Source organism: Ochlerotatus camptorhynchus, unplaced genomic scaffold (assembly GCF_037179485.1).
Source record: "Ochlerotatus camptorhynchus isolate MF236.1 unplaced genomic scaffold, CSIRO-AGI_Acam_v1.1 ptg000388l, whole genome shotgun sequence".
Lineage (NCBI taxonomy): Eukaryota > Metazoa > Arthropoda > Insecta > Diptera > Culicidae > Ochlerotatus > Ochlerotatus camptorhynchus.
Window position 1 is genome coordinate 146183 of NW_027040875.1, and position 12414 is coordinate 158596.

The 12414-nt window shown below is 37.9% G+C and overlaps 1 protein-coding gene across 5 annotated transcripts in view; it reads left to right on the plus strand.

The window, feature by feature from the left end:
- The window catches only part of shi (dynamin-1 shibire), a 52554-nt gene that overhangs the window by 38471 nt on the left and 1669 nt on the right, over positions 1 to 12414 (plus strand). Inside the window, exon 15 of one of the 5 annotated variants that reach the window (XM_065233073.1) lies at positions 6604 to 7254. The exons of the other annotated variants lie outside the window; for them this stretch is intronic. Coding sequence (XP_065089145.1) covers positions 6604 to 6613 — 10 coding nt within the window. The 3' untranslated portion in view covers positions 6614 to 7254. Of the gene's footprint in view, positions 1 to 6603; positions 7255 to 12414 lie in introns of those variants that run through there. 5 annotated transcript variants of the gene reach the window in all.

Consider the following 12414-nt stretch of genomic DNA (forward strand, 5'->3'; position numbering starts at 1 on the left):
ATTAGTGTCGTACAACGAGACCGATGCGACTTGACCGGCTCAGCGTGCGAGACGGAATGCTCTCTATCAGATGACGGTGTTAGATTGCTTAGATGTGCTTTGATTCTCGAGGAATTTGCGTTTAAAGCCATTGTTTACGTTTGGTTGTTCCGCCTATTTCAATTGTTGGTCTAGATAACATCTCTGATCACGTCTTCCTTCTGATGAAAAGTAAAGCCGTTGGTCCCCGGTTCATGAGTTGATGGGTCGATAGGTAGGGTCCAGGTGTGGGAGCTGCCTCCCTGACGTCGGTAGCATTGGTGCTCAGCACGGAAAACAAGATCGACGGAAAACAAATCAAGGAAAAAAAAACTCCTTCCCACCCAGCATGTATCATGCTGCAGGTAATTCCTGAAGATAAAAAGAATTTCGAGACAGAGTTCTAAGGAAAATTCGATAATAACTCCAATGGTATAGCATTTTGAGGATAATTTCACAAGAAATTTCGAAGAGTATTTCATGGAAATTCCATGAAAATTGTTCTAGAAAGTTAAGAATTTTTACACTGAGGCTTAAGAATTTCTCGAGTCTCGACTTATGAACGGCATGTATGAATATCATAAGCGCGACTTATGAAAAATCGTCTAACATACACTGAGGCAAATAAACTTAAGAATTTCATAAAGCTCAACTTATGAACCACACATATGAATTTCATAAGCGTGACTTATGAATGACTTTCGTCTAACATGAGATAGCTCTTATACGCCTATTACCATTTATTTTTTCCAAGCGTTGAAAGACGAGTGGTCAACACACAGACCTCGTTATCTTAACGTCCGTGGTTCCGTTCCAGTCTGTTCCGTTTTATTTTTTTTGTCATCATTGTTTTTCATAAGGCAAATCAGTGAAATTCATATTGATTTCTTGTGGCTAAAATTCATAAGTGGATCTTATGGAATTCTTACGTCCATTTGCCTCAGTGTAAGGTAGCTCTTATACGCCTTTAGCCATTTCATTTCCTCGTGTGTTGACAGACTAGTGGTATAGGCACAAGACCTGTAATTTCAATGTCCATGGCTCGGTTCTTATCTGATTATTTTTTTGTTGACATTATTTTTCATAAGGTAAATCTATGAAATTCATATCAATTTCTTGTGGCTAAAATTCATAAGTGGTTCTTATGGAATTCTTACGTTTTTTGCCTCGGTGTAGAAGAATCCCACATTTTTTTCAGAAGAATTGAGAGGAGAACTTCAACCCATTTATGTGGTAAATTGCATGAGAATTTTAAGGTAAATTCTATCGAAATATAAATAAAACTATGGAAGGAATCTTCAGTGAATTCATAGGAGATTAATAGTTAAAAGAGTATTCTATACCCAGTGATGGATATCGCCAAAAGTTCACTATCGCAAGCGAGATGTTTTCACTAGGGAAATTATCGATGAGAATTTCGCAAAGCGTTATTTCCCAACCGAACTTTCTTGTTTGAGATTGAGAGGAACTAATATCACTCCCACTTTGACTCACCTGCAAAGAGAGTGCGTATGTTCACATTTTTTGCTCTAGCTTCCTTGCACAACTTTTCGTTGCCGATATGTGATGACATAGATCGCTAACTATGACTCGTGAACTTTTTTTATTGGTAACTCGTGAGCAGCTATTGTAGTTTGAATTGCTGTTATGATACGTTACAAGAGTTAAAGAAAGTGAAAACCTTATAAATGTGTATTAAATGCATCCTAAATGTCTGCTGCCACCAATTATAAGGCACGGGTAGCTCCTACATGTATGAAACCTAAATATCATCATGCATAAAGCATAATGCCTAATCTAGAAAAAGAAAACATCAGCATGTTTCGGAATCGTTTGCTGAACTGTTTCGCAAAGAACTGAAGAACTGCGAAAGAACCTTTCTTGAAAATGAACTGTCAAACACTGTCTATACCATCGACAATACAGTGCTGTTCGATATAATAGTAGCACATGTCGATTTTCATACAAAATTGACAACTTTGACATGTTGTAGCTTTGTCATCTAGATAAAATTGATAAATAGCAGATTTTTAGCGATGGGCCAAATCGTAAAGCCATTTCCCCAATCTCACTTTCCGGCAGGTTCTTCCAAAAATTTGGTATTTTGTAATCGTAAAATTGAACATATCGGGGAAATGGCTCTAATGTAGGCCTATGGATCTAAGGTTGGGCCCATCGCTAAAAATCTGCTATTTATCAATTTCAGATTTGGTCTGTCGTGGATTAGATTCACTTAGGCTGTATGTTTAAATTTTAATTATTTGAAGACTCCATTTTGAACAAATCTGGAAATAGTTCATAGAAAGTATTGAGTACCGTCGTGGTGGGCTTCTTTGGACTGGACTTGGACACTTAAAATTGTGGAATAAAATGAAGTAGGGTATCAATGATTTCACCGTACGGAAATCAATAATACTTTTATTGCGATGTGTTAGCTCATTAGCTACAAAACAAAGCCGAGCGCGTGGTATGAATATTTACGCTCATTGTTCTCAATCCAAAAGAAACGCTTCTCATTCGTAGAATGAAGAAAAACCGTGAAAAGCCAGAAACACCTTTGGCGTTTCAATGCGTTAGAACGGATTGAAACTCGTAGAACGAACTGTGAATCAAGAAGTAGTGCTAGATTTCTAACAGTTTGTGACTCTTTATCAAATCCAGCGGTGGTATAAAAAGGTACATAAATGTGGAAGCCATTTATATTATCTACAAAGAGAGATTAAGTTGCGGGTTTAGTAGGACGCAAATTAGCTAAATATCCTATTTATTGTTTTCTTTTTTGAAGCATTTATTGCTTTTTTGTGTCTCCCTATCGATTGAATGTATATCCATAACTTGTTATTGGAACTGCAGTTTACTCGATCGTGTAAAATTCAAAGTTAATATCATTAAGCACTTCCCAGAGGTGGCAGGGTTCGATTCCCGGTCCGGTCTAGGAATTTTTCGGGTTGGAAAATTTCTCAACTTCAAGTTAGCTTACTTCGGTAAAGTGTCCAAAGAAACCTACCATGACGGTATTTTAAACCTCAAACACTCTGAAATCTCTAAAACATTAGAACTTCCACGATCTTATCAGTATCAACAATTAAGATGCATGTACATCATGACATGACATCTCTGAAGCTTTGTGAACCTCTAGCATTTTCTCATACAACGGGTATGAGACAGGCAGGCATGGAAAATCATTTACATTCATTTCATGCATTCATTTGCATTCATTTGCCTTTAACTTTTTTCATCAACAGCATTCAGCAAAATGTTGTTTAGAGCTTTAGTAGGTTTTGTTATTAGCTACAACTTTTGCCCATAACATAAATCTGTATCTCTTATGCATCACGAATTAGAGCGAACAGAACTTGTTACTTTTTTTTAGTGAATGTAAAATACATTCACTGAAAAACAGTAGTGGCTTCTGTTCGCACTGGTTCGTCATGCATAAGAGATACGGATTTAAGTTGTTAACAAAAGTTGTAGGTAATAGCAAAACCAACAAAAGTTCGATACATCATTTTGAGGAATTCTGTTGATAAAAAAAGTTTGGGGCAAATGAATGTAAATGAATGCACGAAATGAATGCAAATGATTTTCCATGCCTGGAGACAGGCACAGTTGCGTCATCTGCCGCTCAAAAGTAAATGCTCCTATATAATTGGATAGCGAAGGTTCCATCCTCAGAAGAAATGTTTGTGTATTTGTTCATTTTTCTATGCGTTGCTTCCACCTTCGTTCGAGCGCAGCGCTACTGTGTCTGTCGCTTGGATTCAGGCAAAGTTACCAGTCTTCTTGATATGTTGTCTGCGCTATAATCGTATGTTAGTTTATATGGATTTTCGCCAATTTTGAGATAGTAACGCTATCCACTATCACCCACTGGCATCTAATTTCTTATTATGTAATAAATCTACTGACTTTGATTATGAAAAATGTTGAAACAATATCAAGTTAGTTTATCGCATCATGCAAAGTAATCGCATATCGAACTAAATAGGTAGACCAAATGGTGAAAAATGGAAAATAAGATGATGGATCTACGGATCCAGATCTAATCAAAGCATGGCAGCATTGGCAGACAAATTTTATTGATTACTAGATGGTATTTATGATACTACCCCGAACGCCGTTATCCTGAATGGTACGCTACCCAGAATATATTTACAAAACTTGATTAATACTTATTAATTAATACAAAGCTCGAAAGAACAGCTCATGTTTGAAGGGAAAATCTCTATTGCTTGTGTGCCAATGTTTGTGATATAATATCGTGCTACCAATTTTTTAATAATTCAATAGGGGAAACGCTCCTATAGTTGCGGTACGTTAGAATCGTTAGGTTCCTATAGTTATGTACGGAGTCTCCATACACAACTATAGGAACCTAACGCTTCTAACGTACCGCAACTATAGGAGCGTTTACCCTAACACTTTTATCAAATTTAATTTTTACAAACTGTGCCAAGTTTAGCCATTTGAATCAGTTTTTTTCCTTGATTTGTTTTCCGTGCTGAGCACCAATGCTACCAACGCCAGGAAGACAACTCCCACACCTGGACCCTACCTACCTATCGATCCATCAACTCATGAACCGGGGACCAACGGCTTTACTTCCCTTCGGAAGGAAGGCGTGATGAGAGATGTTATGCCTCCGAACATCCCGGCGGCGCCGACTGGGATTGAACCCAGGCCTGCTGGGGTGAGATGTTATCACGCTTACCACTACACCACCGGCGCCGCTAATCCGAATCAGTTGAAGGCAACTCACAATAAGCATAGCGACAAAAGCTATATTGAAGCAATACTGCTTCGTCTATCAGGCTAAGGTCTTGTTGTCCTCTGCTGTCCGAAGAAGTCGTCTCCACTCTACTCGATCCATGGCCACACTTCGCCAGCCTCGTAGTCTGCGAAGGGTTCGCTGGTCGCCTTCTACTTGGTCGATCCACCTTGCCCGCTGCGCACCTCTTCTTCTTGTTTCTGTTGGGTCGCTTTCGAGAACCATTTTCACTGGGTCGTCGTGTGGCATTCTTACGATGTGCCCAACCCACCGTAATCGCCCAATTTTTGCAGTATATACGAGGGATGGTTCTCTCAGCAGCTGGTGCAATTCGTGGTTCATTCACCTCCTCCACGTTTCGTATTCTCTACGAGCATAGTTCAGGTCTCGTGGCCGTAGAGGAGCACCGGTCTAATCAGCGTCTTGTAGATAGTCAACTTCGTGCGGCGGCGAATTTTATTCGATTCCCTGCCATGATGCGTCTTTGAATTTCTCTGCTGGTATCATTTTTGGCGGTCACCAGTAATCCCAAATACACGAACTCATCGACCATCTCGATTTCGTCACCGTCAATCTGAACTCTTTCTCTCATGTATTTTGTTTTCGATGCGTTGATGGCAAGTTCAATCCGCCTAGCTTCTGCCTTCAGTCTGATGTACGTTTCCGCCATCGTCTCAAAGTTCTGTGCCATGATGTCGATGTCATCGGCGAAGCCAAGAAGCTGGATGGACTTCCTGAAGATCGTGCCACTCGTGTCTATCCCAACTCTTCTGATTACACCTTATAACGCGATGTTGATTAGCAGACACGAAAGTCCATCACCTTGCCGTAACCCCCTTCGAGATTCAAAGAGACTCGAGAGTGTCCCCGATACTCGAACAACGCACATCACTCGATCCATCGTTGCCTTGGCCAATCGCGTCAGTTTATCCGGAAATCCGTACAAATCGTGGCAATTACCCAGTGCAGCACTCTAGCCAGTGCTTCACCATCGTATTTTAATAGCTCACTTGGTAGTTGATCTACACCAGTTGCTTTGTTGTTCTTCAGCCGACCGATCTCCTCCTAAACTTCTTGAAGCTCAGAGGCCGGTAGCCTGTCGTCTTCTGTGCGTGCTCCAAGGTCTGTTGCTTTGCCACCTTCGTTTTATACTGCATCGCCGTTGAGGGGCTCGTCATAGTACTGCTTCCACCTCTCAATCACCTCACACTTGTTCCTGAGAAGGTTACCTTCCAAGGCCTTGCACATATCGGCATTTGTTGACATGAACCGGATGAGCACTGTTGTATTTTCAATATTTTGTATTATTTGATTTGACACATAATATGCATTTTAGTTAGCGAATGCCCTTTGGGTTGACACAGCTCAGCGAACGTTGAATTTACTTAATGGAATAATTATTTTACTCTTTTCAAACCAGTTTAGTATGCATATGAAGCATATAATTTGAAGTATTTCACTAAATACATGTATAATATACTTAAGACATTTCTCTCATGTAGAAGAATTATAGGAAATTTGCTGATAGATTTAAAGCTTTGTTCAAAAACCAGGAATTTGTATAGAAGAAAACAGGAAAACCGGGAAAAAACCAGGAATTTAAAATCAGAAATTCACTTGTCACCCTGCTATTAATAATCAAAGCTGCTGATTGTACAGAACAATTAAGAATACTTATCATACATTAAATATCATTATAAGTCATCATATAAGCATATAACTGTAAAAAACTGTATCATTTTTCGTTTTCTTCAGTTCACTCTTGTTGTATTTACTTAACAATCTAACATATTTTTGCACTCTTATTACAATTGCAGGCGGCGTTAAGCGTGAATCACAATAGTCTTACAAAAAAATCTACTAGCATAACAGCATTTGTGTAATCTGGCTCCATAATTGTAGTTTCTTCCGACGAAATTCTGAGAAAACAACGTATTAAAAACAAAAATCATAATAATATCAGAACTATTGTAAATTCACAAGTAAAGATAATAACCTACAACACAAAACGCCTGTAGAATCTATTGTTTCGCTTAAAATTCAATCTAAAAGTTCAATGTACAGTAAACAAGAAGTGTTTATAAGTAGAAACATACATGTAAAATATCAGAAGGTAACAGCTATATCGTTATATAAAAGTGATTGCCTTGTTAGAAGGTCAAGGGCATCATCTATATGTGAAAATACGCTAAAATATAACCAATCATTGCTATAATGACGTAGCTAATTGTTTGAAGAATAGGTAAACAAATATAACGTTAATTTGCAATACAAATGACAGTTCGCAACCTTAGAATAGAAATCATCATCTATCATGGAAACAACTATCGATGAAAAAGTAAAAACTAATGTACCTACTTGTTTGACAAAATAAAATGATTCATTCTGAGGTTGCAAATTAGACAAATCGTTTTCAAGTGATAGTATTCTTAATTGTTCAAAAACAAATCTGCTCTATAATTTTGTTTGACCGTTGACTGACATTTAGGTTCCCACTAATCCAAATCGTAAACTCGATTAGTTAGTTCACCTTAACGGGGGATGACAGGGCATGCAATCAGGTATTTCATATTCTACCTTGTTTTGCTTCGGGTGTAACATACACACCTTCTAAATATCATTTTCATTATTGTTATCGCGCTTTTTTCTTACTTTGGCTTTTTGAATGTCAAATTATTATTTGAATAGCTTTACAGCATTTAAAATACTCTAAATAAAAATTCGGATAGAGGCGACTGTTTATGAAGCATTCGAAAACAGCATTTATCATAATCACAAACAAACAATAATGTTAAGGATTGTAACATAGAATAAAATAAAATATTACTATATTGTGTTCAAAAACATGTATTTTCCTTCAATTCCATTGTGTTTATTCAGTCGTTATTTAAATTCACTAAGACCAGACGGGGTAAGCCGGCAACTCCAAATCTAGCTCGCTAAAACGGTTTGTCTACTGATTCGGAAGACATCAATCTGGATTTAACGGAATGAATCGTTGGATTCGGTCCCGTTACCAATTAAGCCATAAAAAAAGAAAACTAAGGAGTCATTCACAAATTATTTATGGGTTTTAGAGTTATAGACCGACCCCCGCCTTCCATTGTAAGACACTTGAAGATTTTACGGTAAATCACCCCCCTAACATCATAGTAAGTATAGTTGGAGATGTTGAACGTCAAATATCAGACATAAAGTGGTCATTTTATACGATAGATGAGGAGATGAAAGTATAGAGTTGATAGTTCCGTTATAGTATGGCAGTGTGAAAATTGTATATAGAAAGTAGAAAGCGAGCAAAGGACAATTTTGTGGAAGGTACGAATCGGGCAGAGCATCCCCTTAACCAAATTTAAAAAAAATGATGATCGCCGACTACGGCTCACTTGAAAACAACTCACACGCGTACACAGATCCCCTGTGTGTTGTGCACAAACATAGCGATGAGGAAGACCTGAATGTCATACGGCGGCTGATACCATTGCAATGCTCCGCATGAGATTTTATCAAATTATACACAAATATATTTGTTCAACTGGCTGGGTGAATAATAGAGAATGAAACACACAATTTTATACTGAATCAAGCTTCTTTCTGCTAAGTACTCTCAACACATATAAAAAATATTATGAGACAGAAAATTATTCCATTTTTGGCAAATGACTTCAGCCAAAACCCAAACCATCAAATTAAGGGAGAGAATCATACTGTTTCTGTCCACGTGGTATATAGATGGCCTCTTTCTTATTGTTCAATTTATGGGTGGTTGGTACGATTGTTCGTTCAAGTTTAGGTTTTTCACTTTTTGTCAGTAGACTGCTTGTTTTAGCAACTTAAAACTGATAGATTACGGATGGTTAGTCGCCAAAGTCACGAGTTCAAATCTCACCCCCAGACAAGTCACGAATGACCCAAGAGCGTTAAGTGGCTATAATTTAAAAAAAACTCTGACGTCAGCATCAAAGCAGTCGGACATTCTTGAACGAGATTTAATCCGAGGATAATATCGTTTGGAGCTTACCACCCTGAATAGGTCCTGGTTGAGAAATGGAGATGGTTTGATCCGAAGATCTCGGCAGAGACTTTGCAGGATTGCGGGAAGGCGATTTATCAATGTGCATGTTTGTGTCCGTTATTCCATATCGTTCAAAGCCTGTTGAAAATCAAATATTATAAAAATTGTACTGATTACCAATTGGCATAAACAGATGGATCCAGCTCCTGATCTTCAATGTGAAAATTCTGGTGCTCCGGTATTTCGTCAGCTTCCACACGAATAAACCTTAATTGAAATGAAATTGTTTACCGTTAATGGTTCTGCCTCGGGTTCTACCTCTTCAACAGCAATGATTCCGTAGTTCAACTTTATCTGCCAATTTTATTTTGTCGAATGATTTTCTACAAAATGGCGATCATGCAATAATCTGCGATTACCACGGTTGGCAGTGAAATAGCAATCGTTTTGTGTTCCAACCAAACAGCATTTCTGTTGATGTGACCATATTCACATATATATTGGTAACATGGTAAATTTGAAGTATTTTTTAACCATGAATGTTATTAACAATGCTACATAGGGAGCATAGTAATTTTGTTGAAAACATAATACTAGATAAACATTTCAAAAGGTCCTATCTGCATTGATCGATTATCTTCATCAACTCAGCTGCAAAACCTTCCCCTGTTGTATTTGACGTTTTGGACGCTAGATAATAACCTGCTTTATCGAACTATGTGGTAAAAATAGTGCAAAATGTGTTTACATATCAGTGGTTATCAAAAGAGAAAGTCGATTAAGAGAATCGATCAAAGCAGGTAGGACCTATTGAAATGTTCATCGAGAATAGAATTAAAACAAATAACGGTTGATTTGAATATGAACTGTCATGGTATAATTAGCGGCGGAGAGCCACCAGCACTTCGGGTCAGTCACTTCACTGTCACCTCACCTCACACGCCGCGCAGAATAGACCAATATGTTCATGTCTCGTTGTGGCATATAGCAGTAGGGTGTAGCACCATTTATGGCCTCACTTCACTTCGACATACCCCCATTAAATTCGTCTTGCTATGTTGTGTGCGCGACGGGGTACCCGGGTACCCCGCTCCCATTTGGATAACGGTGTAGAAATGATGCAAGCAAAAAACGTTCTTTTTTTTTGCGTTTGTTTATAAGGCCCCCTCGCCTATTAGGCATTGCTTGGGCCGATGAGCATTATTAACAATTAGAACCCTTCCCGCTTTTATTTTTCAAATAAAACGTATTATTCCCTATTTGATAAGTTGCATTATTATCATCTAAACGATCTGTTTGCTGACCAGTCTTCTGGGTGCACTGATCAGCACGAACTTTCTTTTTTTCGTTTTCCTTGTGTTTCGACAGCCGGCGTTTGTTGGTATTTTCAATTTGATCCTTTGTTGCGTTTGATGAGCTGGTGCTAGAATTTTCGTCGTTGCTTTCAACGTTTGAAGTGTGATGATCCTCGGTGTTTCGCTGTTGTTCTTCTGCTGAGAACCCGGTGAAAGCAGGAGATGATTGACCTGATGTCGTTGGCTGCTTTTGTTGGCTGCTTCACAATCCACATATATCGGGATTTTGAACTCACTCTTCGCACAGAGAATCGCGTGTTTATAGTTGTGCGCCTTTTCATAGCGCAAGGCCACTTCATTGTCTATCATCTCAATAAAAACACAATTTCGGACGTTATGAAACTGAATGCATCTAACGTCCGAATATTGAAGCCTTATATTGTTCTCGAAGAATTTTTGCACTTTTCCCGCATTGGGACGAACTGGAAGGACACTGAAGTCAACAACAAGTGTGTTTTTACGAACTACACTCATTTTCGCTACAATATTTCACCAAGTTAAGCAGAGCAGAAAGAGCACACGTCCGATGAATACGAGTAATGGCTGTCGAATGAAAAAAAAAACGTTCTTCATTTCGTAGAAATTTAAATGATTAAGAAGGTTCAAATCTCACCATAGGTGAATAAATTCAGATTTTGAATAAAGCATAAATTAAATTGACAAAGCATCTGTTATTTGTGGACCTTAACTTGGCCCAGGACCAAGGTTAAATACAGTGCTAGTCATATATTAATCGACTATGATCCTTAGCTTCGATTACCAGCTAGAAACCCTATGCATAATCTAGCCATCCCTCTGTACATTTTATCAAATATATTATATTCACTCTTTCACCACAAACGAAGTGACAGACGGAGCGGCTCGAAAACTTTGGTGACTAACCTGCTATTGCAATTTTTCAGTGTACCACATTTCAACACCACTACTACTGGATTGTACAACATGGCAACACTACTATTGGATTGAACTAGCATTTTCACCAAATGTACTAGAATATTTTGGTTCTATCTCTTTCACTCTACTCAAAACTGAAATGCATAAAAAAATGACAAAATGATACGCACTCTTTGCACACTGTCAAAGAATCATTGTACACAAAATCAACTTTGTTCAAAACAAAACAAAAAAACTAACCCATCTGGTGGATGATGGCACAAGCTTCCAAGAAAATTCTATTACAGTGAACCACATTATTTTAATGGATTTCTTCGCCAGTTAGTCGTCTGTCACTTCGTTTGTGCTTTCACTCAGTTGGCGAACCGAATTTTTAGCTATGAAAGCACCTCTGTGGCCAAAAAGGCTACCAATGTATTTTTTTATCGTCACGAGGGGTAAACCAAATGAAAAATTGTTTAATATTTAAAATGAATATATTTCAGCATTTTATTTTATTTGATGACAACAGTGACATGTCAGACAAATTTTAAAGTAACATACACAATGTAATTAATGAAAATAATTTGACTCTTACTTTTGTAATAAGTGCTATATTCGCACCTCTCGATTGTAATTGAATGATTGTTGCTGACCTTTTTCAACGCTAGATGGTGCGTGAAGCAATATTTTGCGGGTCACCAGACAAACAGATATAACGCATTGAATATTTTTCACTGTAAAACATCGTCACTAAAACACTACCACCAACCGGTGGAAACTAACGGTTTTAAATTAGCTCACTACTTGACTGGCGTTGACGGCACCGTCGAAAACTTAACTCTTCTAGAAAAGATTGACAGTTTCTCATGGAATTTCGCAATGTTTCACGCACAGTCTGACGTTTGCTTATGGATTTTACTATTTGAGTAAAGAGCTACAAAGTCGCCGTCAACGCCAATCCCATTCTAGTAGAAATTCTAGTACTACACTATGTTTGTTTTGATTCGTTATGAAAGTTTGACAGATAAAATGAAGGATTCATGGATTTTCCTAATTTTCGAGGGATGCATCGATTAGCTTGGAACCGAAGAGAGTACCAGCCACAAACGAAGTGACAGACGTCTAACTGGCGAAGAAATCCATTTAAATAATGTGGTTCACTGTAATAGAATTTTCTTGGAAGCTTGTGCCATCATCCACCAGGTGGGTTAGTTTTTTTGTTTTGATTTGAACAAAGTTGATTTTGTGTACAATAATTCTTTGACAGTGTGCAAAGAGTGCGTATCATTTTGTCATTTTTTTTATGCATTTCAGTTTTGAGTAGAATGAAAGAGATAGAACCAAAACATTCTAGTACATTTGGTGAAAATGCTAGTTCAATC